The 18,072-nt window shown below is 46.6% G+C and overlaps 1 protein-coding gene across 3 annotated transcripts in view; it reads right to left on the bottom strand.

The window, feature by feature from the left end:
- Positions 1-18,072, bottom strand: part of CPNE2 (copine 2) — a 157,286-nt gene that overhangs the window by 21,427 nt on the left and 117,787 nt on the right. For 2 of the 3 annotated variants that reach the window (XM_067552185.1, XM_067552167.1), the window contains exons 13-14: positions 12,373-12,424; positions 6,158-6,291 (exon numbers count right to left, since the gene is read on the bottom strand). The exons of the other annotated variant lie outside the window; for it this stretch is intronic. In XM_067552185.1, coding sequence (XP_067408286.1) covers positions 6,158-6,291; positions 12,373-12,424 — 186 coding nt within the window. The remainder of the gene's footprint in view (positions 1-6,157; positions 6,292-12,372; positions 12,425-18,072) is intronic. 3 annotated transcript variants of the gene reach the window in all.

Genomic DNA, 18,072 nt, shown 5'->3' with positions numbered 1-18,072 from the left:
GCAATCCTCAGCCACTGAAGGCCACGTCCTTTCCACGTTCACCCTCACGTCCATACACTGCCCAGAGCCCCCTCCAACCAGCTGCACTGCATGGGGCAGAGACAGCATTGCATTGCACTAGGAGACATGGCTCTTCTCGCGCTCTCTTTTTTCTGTACGCGCTAACGGGCGGGTCGGTTTATCACCAAGGTGAAACGGAGTTTAAAAGAAAGAGCGGCAGAGCTATTACTGCAGACAGCTTGAAAAATTGCTGGAGACAGGGAATCGGAAGGCAGGGTAATTTCACAGCCAATTGGCAGTTGGGACTGGAGCACGGCGTGGATGCAACAGAGCTGTTTCCATGTGCCTAGATAGAAAGACAGCCTCACTGGCGCTGGTCATTTGCTCTGATCAAGGAGACCAAAACGGAAGGCAGATCTGTCACCACTAATACAGCATCCTGAACTCGGCGTGGGGATTAGCCCCAGTTACAGCCACAGGTGACCAACAAGTAGGGGAGCTGCACCCATGAAAACCCCCTAGTGGTGGTGGGCAAAGCCACAGTTTGCATTGGCAGAGCTCACCCATCCTTGAAACTGGCAGAAACCCCACCACAGCAACCACCAGCTGATAGCTGCTAACTCTGTCTACACCAGCGGTTCAGTGTGGGGCTATGCTGGTTGCTGGCCACCAACTGCTGAAATCAGGATGAACCCCAGTTTAGACAAGGCCTTCCTGTAAATTCTGCTCAGTCTGGGGGTGGGAACATTTGGCCAGGGATAAGTGATGTTAAGCAGGTGTGAAATTCCCAACTCCCGTCTTTTAATGCAGAAGTTGCCAAATGAGGAGGCCCCGGAGAGGGGAACGTAGACCCTCATCGTTCCAGGACATGATGTCATACAGCTGCTCTGGTGCTTTCTGAGCTGGCTTTGAGCAGCGACAAGGCAAACAGCTGCCTGGGACCTGGCGCTCCCATCAAGAACTTTGCATTCAAGCCGGGCTTTGTACGCCAGGATCTCGTCCTCAGCACTGAGGCTATAAGGGGAGGGGCTCTGCTGATTCCTTTAGCTTTCCAGCACCACGACACATGGACTGATTCATCCTCCGCCCCCTTCAGGCACTGAGGACTTGTGAATGGGAAGAACCGCAGCTTCACAGTGGGGTTTTTCCTCCCTCTAAAGCCGGGTGTCAAACTCATTTGGAGGCAGGGACCAGATGCCAGGTTTAATTATGGCCTGTGGGCCAGAATACAGACTCAGGCCCTCATTCTCACCCAGCAGCTTCCCCACTGATGTCAAGGGATTTCAGAGATCACGAGGAGAAAGCAGCCTTCACGCAGTAAATAAGTTGTCACTTATTATTTATCCAGGACCTCACTGTCCCATTCAGTATCACTCAGTGAGAAGATCTGCTCCCCTTTCAGTTACTGCTGCTCCTGCCTTTTGCTTCTTTCCCTTACTCTGTTTCCCTCCCTCTTCCCAAGCTGTGCATTTCCTTCCCTACAACCAGCTCCATTCCCACCCCTTTTCCCATCAATCCACTACAGTCATCAGCTGCAGAACAGTCAGCATTGACCGTACGTTTATCGGGCTCTAGAGCTGACAATCCAGTAAGATTGACAGGAGGGCTCACCCCCAAGTCATTGTTTCAGGCTGTCTGCAGACTCAAGCAGACGTGACATGGTTTTACATTCAGTTCACATCTCGGAAGTTCACTCTGCAGCCAGGAAGGCTAGAAACGATATTTGCAAACAAAAGCCGAGGTTCTGCACAGAGCAGGTCACACAGGGCTCATCAATACATCACATGGGTTGGCTCCAGCCCAGCCCAAAGGGCCTGTGTTCGACCACTCTAATGCATGTTGATAGGGGCAGGTGTGATGGGGTCTGCACCCCACCCTAGCTTAGGAAAGGCTAATGAGGCTAAGAAGGGACCAATTAAGGCTAAACCTGAGGAGAATTAGGTGGCCTAAGTAACCCTGGACTGATGATGAAGCCCAGCTGAGATGGAACAGGTGGGGCTAGCAGAAAGCCAGGAAGTTGGCAGCAGAAATGGGGCTGCAATGAGGAAGCCTGCAACCACTCTGTGGATGCTAGAGAGGGAAGGAAGGAAATCCTGGGGGAAAGTAAAAACCCCCAGGGATCCAGGATCGAGAAGGGTTGTGGAGCAAAAGCCTGGGAGAGGTGGTGTAGGAAAAGGCTCAGGGAAACGGCAGCCAGGTGGGACATTGCAGACTTTGGCCACTTATTAGAGGGTCCCTGAGCCAGAGCCTGGAGTAGAGGGTGGGACCTGGGGAAGTGGCACAGTGAGGGGGAAGTCAGCCATTTTGGATGGAGAGACTGATAGTCCGCAGAAGGTGAAAAACACAGTGACCTGGCTGAGGGCCAAACCATGAAGACAGAGTTGCAGAGAGAGAGACAGACAGACAGACAGACAGAGACGGCCAGGCACCTGAATGAGTGACAGAAGGGGGTGTCAGACAGGGAAGGAGCTAACCCCTGAGCAGCCAGGAGGAGGCGCCCTAATGAGCATACCCTGGCAGCATGTAGCACGGTCACTCCACTCTCATGTAAGGAGGCCAGCCAACTCACCAGCCAGCACATCAAGTGATGCTCCCACCAGTGTCAGTTTTTCAGTCCCTGTAAACGATCTCATGGGCTAATTAACTAGGGCATCAGGGATTACAGGGTGGCATGAAGCATCATTTTGGAACGGAGTTGCTGGCAAAGAATCGGCAGTTTGTCCATGTGACTTAAAAAACTGTAAATAAAGATGTCAAATATTTTTCTGACTTTACAGGGATTTTTAAAAAATTGTTGTCCAGCTCAAGACTCATGTCTGATCATAGACCATGTCAAAATCATCAGGCTAAGGAGAGTTAAAGACAAAAAGGTCCTGGTTATTGAGCAGTGATCTGTATATATTGAGTGTACGGTGAAGTGGAGTTTCCTTGCAAAGGAAAAAAGCAACAGCAACAAGTTGTTTCCTCTTTGTGGCTTTTTTATGACATTTGAAGACCTGAAGTGTGTTATAAAACTATTGTTCTCTTTGCTGACTGCTTCTTCCCTGGAAGACCAGAGAACTGGAGTGGGAGCCTTCTCTGTCCTTAACTGGAAGGGTGAAGATGCTGAATCTTTAAAAAAGTTTTTCCTCCTAGCTGTTATCTGTGTGTTGGAGCTAAATAAACCAAAGTTTTAAAACCAGTCTGAATAAGAATCTCTTCTCTGTCCAGTCACTCAGGTTCCACTGTGTTACATCATGTTTCTACTAGTGCTCTAGTCATCGACAGGACAGCATAGGTAAGACAGAAGCAGGAGGCATTTCTGTTTTAAAAGCAACAACAAGGCGCTTTTCGAGTCTTCTGTATAATTAATAAAGTATCTTTTGTTTCCCACTCTGCACGTCAGATTTAATTATATGTGGCCTGGAAAGGAAGCTTATGCCATATCTACAGGACAGGGACTATAATAGGATAGCTATGGCACTGTAGCAATTCTGGGTAACTCCATAGCGCAGACACAGCCTACGCCTATGGAAGGGGTTTTCCCATCACTGTAGGAACAATGCGAGCAATGGTAGCTAGGTTTGATGGAAGCCTTCTTCTCTTGATTTAGCTGAATCTACATGGGGGGTTAGGCTGGCGTAACAATGGTGCTCAGAGGGGTGGATTTTTCACACGCCCTAGCATCTTAGCTATGTTGACCTACATTTTAAGGGTACATCAGGCCTTAGTACTGAAACCACAGCAGCCACGAACAGGTCACACATCCTCCCCGTTCCACCACCAAGCGCCAAATCAATACAAAATAATCTAAACTCCCTGCAGGACACTTAAATTTTACTGGCAAGTTGTTGCAAGCTTTGCAGCAATCCAACCGAGTGGTTCGCAGCCTTGATCAAACGCGCAACCAATTAGCTCACGGTAAAGATGTCCACTGCAGACGAACCATCAGTCACAGCCCATTTCTCAGACTGCTTGCAGCAAAGCCGCAAGAGACTCCTATGTTAGTCTCATGACGTGCACTCATCTCTCTCAATGGTCTTTTGCTCAACAACTCACATATTGTGGTGGAATTAACGGGGGATCATTCTAGGTCTTATGAAAATAAACAACTCTGTGCTGCGCAAAGCCAGAGTGCTTCAAAACTGCTTTACACTGGGGGATTTGGAGCTCATGGAAAATGAGCAATTAAAGACACTTGTTGGAACCAATGCCTGAGCCAGATCAGCGCTGAGCATTGGCCCTGCCTATTATAGCCAATGGGAGCTGCAGGGATTCGGCCTCTCTCAGGATCAGGCCTGTACTCAGGTAGGTGTTGCACAGGTTTCTCACGGTGCTGCCACTGCCCCTCCGTCCTGTCCTCCAGCCCACGCCCTCACAGTTCTGGTAACACATCCCAGTTCCGATTTGCTGCAACTCGGGTTCCGCCCACGCACCTCAGTCCTTGGGGGCAGAGACGGCTACGCATGCTAAGCAGTGCGGCGTGGCAATTTGGGATGGAGCTCGACACCGACGAGAGAGGAGATCAAGACTACTATTGCTCCATGCCCCAACCAAGAGCCGAACCCCCACGGCTCCAAAACCAGAAAAGCCAGTGGAGTGACCCCTTGCCATGCTGCCCTGCCCTCATGGTGGTCATCACAAGAAGCCAGGCGGTCCATCACACGACACATTCTCACTGAGCGCTGGGTAAGCTACCGTGCTGCTTGTCTGACCGCAGCCTACAACATGCTTTTGTTTCCAAATCCAAAGAACAAAGCAGGGGAGCCCGAAAGCCCAGACAAAGGCATGAGACACTGTTCTACAACTGGAAAGACGGGCCCTGTATTAAATAGCATTATCCCTCCCACCCTGCATGCTATTCCACGGCCCAGTCAGTTCCTTCTCTCCTGCCTATTGTGCTCATCACAATGATATTGGACCACTTGTGTTTGAATGATGCATATTAAAATGAGGGACGTGGGGAAACGGTAGATTTCTTTATTTTAGATTAATCATCTTATGGAGTGGGCTTCCCCTCACTGGATCAATACATATTCATCGTCAGTAAGTTGTAGCAATTAACAAGTTTCCCATTGACTCCCACTAACTTTAAGGGAAGCAAAATTAACACCAACACCAACTGCTTTTCAAAACCTCACCCCATGGAGTTTAACCTTGGAAACTACTCAAACTGTATTAAGTCAATAAATAAATCAGGTATTTGTTCGCCAGTGTCTTAAGTGTACAGAAAAAAAGTAGATAGGATGCATGGTCCAGTGGTTGCAGTGTTAGCCTGGGATATGGGGGACCCAGGGTCAGTTCCCTGCTCTGGTACAGACTTCCTGTGTGACATTGGCCAAGACACAATCTCTCTGTGCCTCAGTTCCCCCTCTGGCAATGGGGATGAAAGCACTGCTCTACCTCACTAGAGCGTGAGGTGCTCAGATATTATGATAATGGGGGTAGAGAAGTACCTAGGATAGGCTGTATCACGTCACTTGTCTGAAAACATACATGGCACAATAGAGGACGAAGGCCCCTGAGGTTATTAAACAGGGGCTCAGGAGACCTGGGTTCAAGGCTTGGTTCTGCCACTGATTTCCTGTGTCTTTGGGTGAGTTGCTTAATGTCCTTGTGCCTCAGTTCCCCATCTGTATTATGGAGAGAACAGCACTTCCTTACCTCACAGGGGTGTTGAGAAGTTAAATTCAATAGTGCCTACAAGATGCTTAAATATTGCAGCGATGGAGGCTACAAGTCCCTGGATAGAACCTCAAATCCCTAGTAGTCTACAAACTCCATAGTACCCGCCTTTGTCTATAACCTTCAGCACCGGGTCTTACTAAAATCAACAATGTTTAAACATACATGAAATTACTTCCTCCCTAGAGATGGCTTTTCCATGCCTTTATTCGTGAGATACATCCCATAAGCTTTTACACAGAGTTAGTTATTGGCCTGTTGGCTAAGATCAAGCATGGTATGTATCACTAACATCTGATACAGCCTCTACCAAGGGGACCACAGTCTGCATATGCAGGGGACGGATTAAGTTATCTAATAGGTCTTTTTCATTTGCACTTTATGATTCTATGCCCTTTCGGACATACCAAGATGGTAAGTTTAATGAGTCTTGCTTTGAAATTCCAAGCCCAGGCAGAGATACAGATACAACAATATACACTTGTTAACTTACTGCTGCAAACTCCTGCTGTGTAGCCTGGGCGGCAAACCGAGCCACGTGATTGACAATGGGAGAGAAGTTGGTTGGTCCGTAGAAGCGTATGTGAGGCAGACAGGCTGAGTATGCTTGGACAATGCCTTCCACTCCTTAAAGAGAACCAGACAAACCAGACATTAAATATACAGCCTCCCAGCCAGCCAGAAGGCTCCTCACAGTAATCTCCTACTTACACATCAAAATGGATTGCAGACACAACTGGCAGAAGCTTGAGATCACTAAAAGCTAAACTTCATTTCATTTACTACTTGTATTACTGTGACATCTTGTAGCCCCACCAGAGATCTGAACTCAATCCTGCATGAGAACATACAAACAGTGCTATACAATCAGCCCTACCATTCAAACAGACAAGTAACAGGTGGTAAGGGGAAACAGACCCAGAGAGGTGAAGTTATTTGAGGTCAGTGGCAGAATCAGGAGTAGACCCTAGGTCTCCTGGGTTCCAGTCCAGAGCTCTAGCCACTGAGCCATACTGCCTCAGTTTACCACCAGTGTTTCTGTGACCTTGAAACCACCTACTGACTTCCTGTGGATATTCAGAACTTCATAAAACAAGGCTTTAAATGCTTTTAGCCTCGACAACCCTTTTCTAGCAGACATCTGAGCCCTTGTGGTTAAGAGAAAAGGTTCCTAATACCTAAATTCAGGGAGGGCTTCCCTTTTGTTTTTTAGAAATATACTGAGCCAGGTGAAGAATTTGACTGAGTGGGAGCACAGATGCCCTTAAAGAATATCACCATGCTTAGGAAGGAACTGAGACAGCCATAGAGCCAGGGAAGCAACTCTCACAGGAACAATCTGGCTGGAAACTTGAACCAAGAAATTTCACTGACATTTTGAAAGTGTTGCTCTGATCTGTGACTTATAAGAGGCGCTTTTGTTACTGATAGCCCTGCTCAGGTATGTACATGTTACTTCTGGGGGAATTCTGCACCATTGTGCATGGCCAGAAGTCATGTCTGCCACAGATTTTTTTCCTCTCTGCAGAACATAGATTCTGCCGGAGAGGCGCTGCAGTTACCCCTTTCGCCTACAAGGGGCTGCTGTGGCATCAGAAGAGAGGGCAGCCAGCAGGTGGAGAGGTTGCGTTCCTCATAGTGGGGCCAGGTGAGGAGGCACAGGAGGAACATAGCAGAGCACATGGGGCTGTTCGGGGGTCAGAGACTGGGGTTCAGAAGGGCTAGGGGAGGGGAGAGACAGGGGCATGGTCTCAGGAGCTAGTTGGGTGACAGCACTGAGCCACGGGCTGAATGGGAGTGGGGGTGGAGGGCCATATGGGGGAGGAGGGTGCAGGGCCACATTGGGACGGGGTAAAGGGAGGCCACATAGTGATGGAGTAGGGGGGTTGCAAGGACACATGGGAATGGGGGGGAATGGATCTGCAGGAACACATGGGGACAGGAGCAGATGTGCCTGACTAAATGGGAAAGACTGGGGGTCAGGTAGGATCTGAATGGGAGAGAGTTCCCAACTCCCTAACAATCCATCCCTCCCCTCCACCTGCCCCTTACATATTTCTCCCACCCACACTCACCCCCAGGCTCCTTCCCAGCAATTACTTCCCTCTCACTCAGCTCCTTTGTTACCCCAGACTCCCCCGACACTTGCACTGCTTCTGAGGGGTGCGGGAAATACATTTAGCCTAGTAAGGAATCTGTCTGTCGAAAAATATTTCCTGAATCTTTGTTGTTGTTGTCTGTATTGTTCCAGACATACTTGCTGACAAGTATTCTGAAATAAAAGTACCAAAGTAATTGAAACTGGCGTGATAGTATTGTGTTATTTTGACAAAGGAAACATGCAGAACTTTAAAATATCATGTGCAGAATTTTAAAATTTTTTGGCGTAGAATTCGCCCCGGACTAACATGCTTGTCAGTAAATTAGACTAGGGATGCAGGACTGTCTCAGCTCAGGCCAGGCAAAGAAATAATCCATCCCTGGAGTTGGACCCTTACTGACTGACTGCCATGGGTGATCAGGGGCGTGCAAAGGAATTTAAATTTGACCCCTTTTGGAGGGGCATGTTCTGTGTGCCCCCTTCCCCCCCAACCCCGGGAGGAGCTCACTCTTCCCCCACACTCCTCTGGTCAGAGGAGTTCTGTGCCCCCAGTGATTATTGGGGAAGGGTCTTGTTCCTAATTGCCCCGTCTTCTGCATGCCCCTGTGGGTGATCATCTGATAAGGATTACATTGGTCTATCTAGTGCTTAATTTGTGCCGGGATGGAGCCCCGGCACCTCTGGACATGGCAGTTCATAGCCCCGGCACTTCTGGGCTTGAATGTAAAAAAAGTTGCTTGAGCCCCAGCATCTCTTTCATTACAAATGAAGCACTGGCTCTCTCTTTACCACATCCATTGTCTGAACTCTCCCACCCGCACGCAGGGCACTTGTACGGTCAGCATCAGATTTACAGGATTGGGCTATACAAGTGGCATGGGTGTGGCTGGCTCTGAAGTTACTGTATTCTTTCTTGTTGGCTTACTCATCTGAGAAAAACGTTTCTCTTTAAAAGTTTCCTCACTTCTGAAATAACGAGGCAAATTATGCTTTGTGATGTGGGTCCAAAGGGAGCGGGAATTTCAAAAAGGAGCAACACACACACATCAGAGGACAGAAAGTGGCTGTAAACTCAATGCTCTGATAACTTGTGACACCCAACTCTGTGACAAGGTGGCAAGCAGTAATCCGAGCTGCTTGGACAATCAAGTGTTATATTGCTCCAATGGAAATATCTAAGACTGCAGACACATGGAAAGGAAACACACAGACTATTTCATTCCTATAGTATCAGAGCACTAGTTGACTGCACCGCGTTCCGGCCTGACTGGAACAGTGACACCGACTCCCTCGAGGGACATCTGTCCTCTTATCACCTAAGAGACCAGCCTCCACCAAAGTCTTGCACAGATGCAAGACTTCAATGGGGCCGCATGGAGAGATTCAATTTCCAGCTGTGTCCTGAACTCTCAGCTCCATTCATTTTTTCCCCACCCGTTCACCTCTCTTTTAAAGTACATTCGTGCATAAGTTACTTCGATCTGCCTCTCAACACAAACACACCCAAACACGTTGAAGACAGAATGAAATTGAACTGGAACTAAGAATTTTCTCTCCCCTTCTGACTGACAGGTTAAGACTCTGTCTGCTATGATTGGACCCTGGCTCCAAAGAATGGGGCGAGGGGTTCAAATATAGCTGGTCTCAAGTGGGAAACCATTGCAGTACAGCCAGGGTGGGCCCAGCTGCCTTATGCATAATTTCAGCTACCATTAAGACCCCTCTCCTGCAACCACTTGCGTGCAGGGGGGCTTCTGTGCCTTGCCTGGAGAATTATTGGAGTTGGCAGGGCTCCCCTACGGATTGTATACAGCAATCTGCCTGTATACAAAAAATTGCAGGATTTGGTTCTAAGTGTCTATATTAGGATGGGATTTTTAAGAGAGCCTAAGTGACCCAGGAGCTCAATTCCTATGAAAGTCAATGGGACTTGTACTCTCCAGTCACTTAGATGCTCTTGAAAATCCCACCTGCAATACCATGGTTGGAGACCCCTAACCCTCTGCAGTTCTGAGGCCTGATCTACACTTACCTGGCGATTCGGCGGCAGTCGACGGGAGTTACGCAAACTACACAGAGTAGGTTGCGTAACTCCCGTCAACTGCCGTGCTTCCCTTCTACACAGCGTCTTCACTGCACTGCGCCGATGGGAACTGCGTTCCTGTTGATGCAGCACTACGCCACTTGAGGGGGTGGTTTTACACACTGTCGACTTCTGGATCAATTGAGCGGGTCTTCATTGACCACTCAGTCGATCCAGACAGGTGGATCTGACGCCGTCAGTGTAGACATACCCTCAGTAAGATTCTGCAAACTTTCATTTTGCCAGATATGTTTCTACGACTGCGAAGAAAACCTTCCACGTGTGAATGGAGCAGAACGGGTGCAGTGGTACCTGCCTGAGTCTGCAATAATCTCTCTGAGAGGTCTGAACTGCCTTGTTCATCTCAATGGGGTGTTAATACTTAGGCCTAAGGGGACATGAAACTGTTTTTTAAAATATAAAACTTTGGTATACAATTGTGCAGCTGCTTTATGCACAGAATTACTGCAATTGCACATGTAAACTGGGTAATTCCATGCAAAAATGACCAAACAAAGAGCAGAAATACAGCAGGAGTTCTAAGAGGCCCAGCGCTATTTTCTCTCATTTTATGAGAAAGATTTAGAGCCATATTCTTCCTGTTGGTATCTGTGAAAGTATCCCGTTGTTAATTACACGGTGCTTCTAGGGTAGCCTAACAGCCCACAGATTACATTTTATGACATAATTTGGCTCTTTCCACAGAATGAGTTTGATATCCATGTTCCAGTCCTTCCGAATATAAAGAAAACCATCTGAACCTGACCTACTACAGTGCTGTCCGAGTCTGCAGATATAGCCCAACGTTAGATCCAGAGATTCCTCTCAAATGGGTGTTAAATCTGAAGCCTACTGATGACAATTTAAACTATTTCATTGTTTCTGCTGAAATGTTCGCAGCCAGCTCTTTCTGGCTGAGAGAAATGTTCAGCTGTGAATGAAACTCAGCAGAAAGCAATAACCACCACCCAAGTTCAGTCACATCTATGCTATCTTCAGATGCTCTGTTTCCAGGGAAATTTGCCCCCTTTAGATTCAAGGCAATTTATCATGAATTAAAGATAGGGTATGATGTGACAACTTAAGGTTTATTATATACTTACCAAGAGGTAATAAGGACTTGTGCCACCCAAGCATGTGTGTCAATTAGTATTTAACCCATTATTCTATACATATGCACAAACATGCAAATAGTGCATAGTACCTTGCATTGCTCTGTTTACCAATCAGAGAAGTGTATTCCTATTTAAATTAAAGGTTTAATACTGGTTTAACAGTCTGATAAAAGGCTACCCTAGAGCAGGAGGTTTATGGATGACACAGTCACTGTGGTTCTACAGAGCTGCAGTTATCAACATCACTGTCCAGCAACATCTGTCTAAAGTACTTATCTGTCCCCCATTCCCATAGCATCCGAGCACCACAGTCTCATTTATTTCTCCCCACAAGGTAGGGCAGTACTGTTATCCTCATTTTACAGATTGGAAACTGAGGAACAGACAGACTAAAAGACTTGCCCAGGGAAGTCTGTGGCAGAGCTGGGAATTGAACGTGGGTCTTGTGAATACCAGATTGGTACCATAATCACTGGACCATCCTTTCTCTCTGCAGCCAACAGAATCAGGACCGTCAGTCCTGTTAGGATGTTATCTCCATCCTCCTGCCCTGACACTATGTCCTCCTGTAGGCATGGTCTCAGGGCGGAGAGAGAGCTCTAATTCCAAGTGACCATGGGCCAAGTAACTTTGCCTCTCCTTGCCTCAGTTTCTCCCATCTGTAACCGTAGAGAAAACATTGACCTATGATTACACAGCTGAGCAAGTGCAAAGTGGAGAGACATGGGCTAGCCCCACAAAGGGTTAAGTGGAACCTGGATATTAGATTACTTTAATCAAACCTTTTAGGCCAGGTTTACACTACAAACCTATACTGGTATAACTACGTTGCTCAGGAATGTGAAAAGTCCACATCTGTGAGTGAGGTAGTTATACCAACCTAATCCCCCCATGTAGACAGCACTATCTTGATGGGAGAAGCTCTCAGGTATATCTGCCTCCTCTCGGGGAGGTGGATTAACTATGCCAACAAGAGAAGCTCTCCCATTGGTATAAGAGTATCTTCACATAAGTGCTGCAGCTGTGCCGATCCAGGATTTTAAATGCAGACCTGCCCTTAGTCTGTATTATTTAGATTGTAAACTCATATGTTCGTACAGTGCCTAGGATGTTGGGGCCCTGGTCTGTGAACGCTACCGCAATGCAAATAAATAAAAGTAACAGCGCTCTTTGTCTGATGAACCTCCAGAACGCTTCAGAGCTTGAGAACAGGTTCTTCTGAAGACTTAGTTAGGACCTGTTACACTGCTCTCCTCTGGCCAGGGTGTGAAGTTAACAGATCTCTGGAAGACCCTGGTCAAGGGTAAAGGGGAACATAAAACAGGAGAAGTAACAAGTCCTAAGCAGACTAGTTGTTAGCAAATACAGGTCCCCAAGCTGGAAAGGTCTGGGCCCAAGTATGTACTTACCCGAACAGAATGGGTTGGTGGGATTGAAGTTAATGGCAAATTCGTGAGATACCTGAGGGGAAAAAACAACAACCCAAATTGACATTGAAACGAAGCATGATGGGGGATTTCTTCTTGCAAAAGGTTAGGCAAAAGAATGTAAGGCTGCTTTTGTGTCTGATGAGCAGAACTCCATTGCATTCCCAAAGGGATTCTTGCTTTGTTTTGTCAATACCACAGATTGATTAATTCCCCATGCTGGTTCTGCTGGACTTCCTATATCCCCAGTTACGCCCAGGGTAGGAAAAGTGAAAATTAACACACTCAAACTTATGTAGTTTTGGGGGGCTGGGATAGTTCCTTTCGCCTTTGAGTCTTTTGCCTAACCCTCCATTCAGCTTCCTCTGAAATTGGGATTCCCATCAATAGTTCCTCACTGAACGTCAGTAAACAGCGCCTGTCCACGTGGCTTCCCTTTGCCTACCTGGAAGAAGAGTGCAGGGAGAAGGGCCCAGAGTCTCAAAAGGTATGTAGATGCCCCCTTCCTACTGATTTCATTGGGAGTTAGAACCTAAATCCTTTTGAGAATCTGGGCTGAGACACTTTCTGGGCCAATCTCCTACACTCCAGTCCCTTTGCAAGCTGGCACTACAAAGCAGGTGAGAGAGGTAAATCCCTGGAATTGCTTGGACTGGCTCTCCCAACCCTCAAGGAAAAGGTTTAGGGAAGCCCAGCTTCCTTGGGATTCTTTGGGACATTGGCAAGTCAATAGTGCCTGGCGTTTTCTTTCAGTTATGTGGTGGTTCAGTATGGCCATTGGCAAAATTAATGGCAACGCTAATTGCAAAGCTCTGCTCAGGAGGCTACTCCTGGCATCTGTTACATTAAGAGGCACTTGCTTTTATTGCTCCTAATAATTCTGCTCACACCACAGGAGCAAATTACTCACTAAGCGCCGCACAAGCCGAGCTCCAAGGGGAATCCCCAAGTGACAGTGAGAGCAAGATGTATCCCAGAGTGATAAGAACGGGAGATAAGAGGGGCCCATGGTGAGTTACCACACCTGTGTGGGGCCTGAGCCAGCTCTCAAAGCCCATCTCTGGCATTCCAGTGTAGAAGATTTGCTTAGCAGCTCTGGACTGATGATTGCCAGAAATCACTGCACTGTTTCCTGGAACACCTCCACTGAAACGCCCCAGTCACATATACAAGAGATTCTAAGGCCCAGCCGGGAAAAACCAGTGGGGAGGGACTGAGCGTGAAGTGATGCTATGACCGAGGTGGTAGAAGATGCTATGAATTAATCAGCCTGCGCTGTTCTCTGACGAGGCCTAAAGAGATTAGAAGAGAGGAATGACTCCTTGAGACCCACTAGGGACCTTGCTATGCAGATCTGCTCTACATGGATTCTCTGGTTATGGGCACCACTGTCTTTAGCCCAACTCTGCTGCCAGAGAGTGTGATTCAATGGTTCAAGCACAGAGGTGGGACTAGAAGTCGGGCTCTGCCAGTCATTGGCTGTGGGTGAGCAATTCACTGAGGGCTTAACTGTCAAACGCAGGTGACTACATGCAGGCACCTAAACTGATAATTTAGGCACCTAAATAACTACCCTGACTACCCGTAGCTCTGAGCACCCCCCAACTCGCTTTTTCAGCCCCTCTGATAATCAGGCCAGTTATTTAGGCCACTAATCTCAGGTGTCGAAATGTGAAGATCCAGCACCTCTTTGTGCCTCAGTTTCCCAGTGACAATGGGGATAATAAATCCCGCATCTCTTAGGGATTTTGAGGGTTAATTAATGTATGTAAAGTGCTTTGAGATCCTCAGACAGATGGTGCTCGGTACATGAAACCAAAGCTTCATTTCACTAGCTTTATTAATATTCAAGGGAAGTTAGCATAGCTATTCCTGAATATGACACAAACTGTCAGGAAAATTCAGATCTCTCTACTTTAGCATGTCCACCATCTCCATTTAAAAGACATGTTATCAGGAGAATAAGATTTTATTTTTTGTAAGAATCAATGGAAAAAAACTAGGTCAAACTCGTCAAACTCTGCTGCGTTTAAAGCTACTGTGGGAGGTCACATTACCATTTCCTCTTGGGGTATGGTTTAGAGCAATCAGTAATGCTGCCCTTCACGCCCACAAGTATCAGATTGCCCTGACCTGGTGACCAACCATGTACCAAATCTTTGGTGGCTGGGTTATGTAATGCAGATTTCCCTTGGCAGGCAGTGTTCTGCAGACATCACACAGCAAGGCTGTGTGCCAGAGAACAAGATGACAACGTTACAATTGCATCATTGTGCACTAAAGACCCTTTCAGCTTCTCCAGCCCCCTGATATTTCCTAATTTAACACCCCTCCTATCTTTAAGGTCATCAGGCTTCCCAGTTAAGGAGAAGTGAGGGTGTAACCCTTTCCTGAGTCAATCAATAACAGTTTCTTAGTGCTGATGTGAAGCCAGTTGAAGTTGATGGAAAGCATCCCATTGACGTCAGCAGGCTTTGGATCAGACTCCTTAGCTGGCTAGAAGGCCCTGACCCCATCCCCCCTGCAGTACGATGCAGCTCTCCCAAATGAGGAGTAAGCTCAGAAATGGAATCTGTGTCTCCTGGCCAGCTGCTATCAGAGCATTGCTATCAAACCACAGAGTTGGCTCAGCTGGCAGCAGGGTTGGAAGAGAAGAAGTCAAGGTGCTGCTATAATCCCTTCCCCCTTACACGTTTAGAAACTCTCTTTCTCACAACTTATAGCTAATGGTGGACTGGGGCTTCACAGTTAATTCAGATCCATCCACAGTGAAAGCCCATGGAATAAGCTACAGAACATGACATTTGCCCAGAACACGCCTTCCACCTGCGCCTGCCTGGTGTCCATTGTCACACTTCAGGGCAATTCACCTGTACTCCCCCTCCATGGCCCACCAAAGGCACCCACTCCAGGCTCCCAGCTCTTCAGCTGTCACCTCTCTTGGGCAGAGACCCATGTCTCTCTCCGTCCCCATGAGGATTTTTCCTGCGCAGTTCCTTGCCTGCACTGTGCTATCCATAAGCAAGCCATCCTCTGCATTTTGCTTCCCCTCCAGAGGCAATGAACAGAGTAACTGCCAGCAGTTCCAAGTTACCACCCAGCTCTTTCTCAGCAAGCACATTTATTCTTAAGGTAAAAGCATTACAGAGAAAACATTAAAAACAATAAACGAACCTATACACATACAAAAAAAAGTTTACCAGAGATCATCCCAACTCCAACCTCAGGCCCGAGTAGGCGTCAGTCCTTCGAAACCCACAACTGATTTTGCCCTGCGGTTACAACTTCATGACGGTGTCAGATTCAGAACCAAAATCACCATGAGTAACATCTTGGGCCTTTGATCTTGGCCTCATGTCACAGGTGCTCAGCAGACATTCCTCAGACCAAAGCATCAAAAGGCTGGGTTTTCCATAACCAGAGGTGGGGGATTTTCATTCACCACTCCCTAGATATTACCCAGGAAAACCACTTCACACTTTTTGTTCCAAAGTCCATTCTTGTCTGGCCCATTGTTCGGTATAGTCCTCTGAATCACCAGGTTTCACATCTGTCACATCGTCCCTCTTGAGAGGTACATACAATCCTGTCTCACAATAACACACAAACCATTTGTTTTATACACTGGACCCCAAAGATAGTTAAACTTAGTAAGGTCTCCCAAGAATAAGGCAGGAAACTGCCATATCTATCACATCCATCAATTGATGTTCATTGCAAACTGCCTGTGTTTCATTCTGTTCTAGGACTCTATAGCGGAGAAGCTACTGTCCAGGAGTGACTGATGAATATTTTGAAGACAGAAGTCAAAGGCTTCTATTTCTGGTCTCTCCCATTTCCATGGAAGTCTTAATTTTGAAAGACTCAGATACATCCGTAGGACGATTTGCCCCACTGAGAACTAAATCTGCTTCAGTCTTAAAGGGAGATTAGATGAACATCTGAAAACTCATCCACACTATTTGCCAGGGTTCCTGCATTTGCATACATCGGTGGACAGGCAAAACAATTTGAATGTCCTTCCCCCACCCACATATGGATGCAAACGGAGATGGGAAATTTATTGGCAACTTTTTTTTTGTGTGTGCCATTTTTAGCCATTTTTTAGTGATTGAAATTTCTTTTAAGAATGTCAACATTTTGCCCTAATCATGTCAGCAAAAATGTTTCTGTTTTTCGACCAGAACTAGGACTGAAAAAAGATATAACAATGGGATGGTTTAGAACTGCATTAGAACACTCATCTCAGCAATAATTACTGACCAGATTCCCTTACTTGCATAGGTGTTTTGAAACATCCTATGGAGTTTTCACAAAACATTCTATCTCTGTTAGAGAATGCTACAAGGTGAAAGAAAGAAAGAAAGAAAGAAAGAAAATCTCAGTCTCTATTACATTTTCTAGGTTTGTAGAAAAATTTCAGCAGAACCCCATTAAATTTCTATATAGCCTGTGTTTCTTGCTCATCAAATTCTGTTGGAACTTTCCACAAGGGGAAGAAACTCAGACAAACAGTGGCAAAGGGCTGAAATATTCATCTAAAGTCAGAGTTTATTTTGTTGGTAGTTGGGGGGAAGGTGTGGGAAGGAAGGGGCCTGCCCCCTATTCTGGCATCTGTAAATACCAGATAGAGTACAATTTTCAGATCTCCAGCAAAGCACTGTGTTCAACCAGACTGTGCCTATAAGTGCTGCTTTTAGAGCAGACAGGAAGCATATCCTGTGGACAAGGCACAGGACTCAGTAGATCTGGGTTCAATTTCTAGCTCTCCTACAGACTGAGACCTCGGGCAAGTCCCTGGACTCTGTGTCTCAATTTCCCTATCTGCAAAATGGGGATAATACGTCCTTCATCTGGTACACTGTCAGTTTTCTAGGGCACTGTCTATTAGTAAAAAGCCTCCATACTCTGTTGGAGGCCCTCGGTACTACTGTAATACAAAGAATAATGAAACAACAACATTTGCTTTGTGAGCCTTCATCTACCAGCTCAGAAATTAAATCAGGTTGGAGTCCACAGAGTCTACCCAGATCTCACACAAGGCATTAAACATGAGTACCAGTGGGGCTGGAGGATGGGATTTTGAGCAAAAATCTATACAATGCCATATACTCTTTGTATCTTCCCACTTAAGTCTAAACCCATCTGCTTCCTTCTCCCATCTCCGACAGGGAGTTTGCTTGAGGTTCTCCTTATGGAGATGCGAGCATTTCAAGATGTTCTTTGACATTTCCAACATTTCCATTTGTGTGCAAAATATCTTATTCATATCGGTTCTTTGAAAGCATTTTGCGGTGCCATAGCAACAAGAGCATCATGAGAACAAAGCATGATTTATATGACTCTTATCGTTAATGATCTTCCCCATTTCTATTCTGGTCCTCGCACTAGAACAGCCACATTTCTCTGTTGTCATGTATGGTCAAATTTTAACCTGCTGCATGTACTGCATGTATATTTGATTACACCTGGGAGGGATCTGATTTAAAAATTAACAGAATGATAGCATGGGGGAAAAACTCTTACTAGAGAACGTGTCTTATAACAAGACCATAGTCTCAGTGAGTAATGGCATTTTGGTTTTGAGTCTCAGGAAAATCTGATCACTGGGCAGTGCTGAGGACCCAGGACTAGAAGAGCAAATTACATGTAGGTCAGGGCTACTGTTGCTACATGGGAGTC

This window comes from Emydura macquarii, unplaced genomic scaffold, assembly GCF_026122565.2.
Source record: "Emydura macquarii macquarii isolate MOO-44397 ecotype Brisbane River unplaced genomic scaffold, CSIRO-AGI_Emac_v2 contig_295, whole genome shotgun sequence".
NCBI lineage: Eukaryota > Metazoa > Chordata > Testudines > Chelidae > Emydura > Emydura macquarii.
Note: the sequence above shows the minus strand (reverse complement) of the source record. Positions and strands in the feature narration are given on the sequence as shown.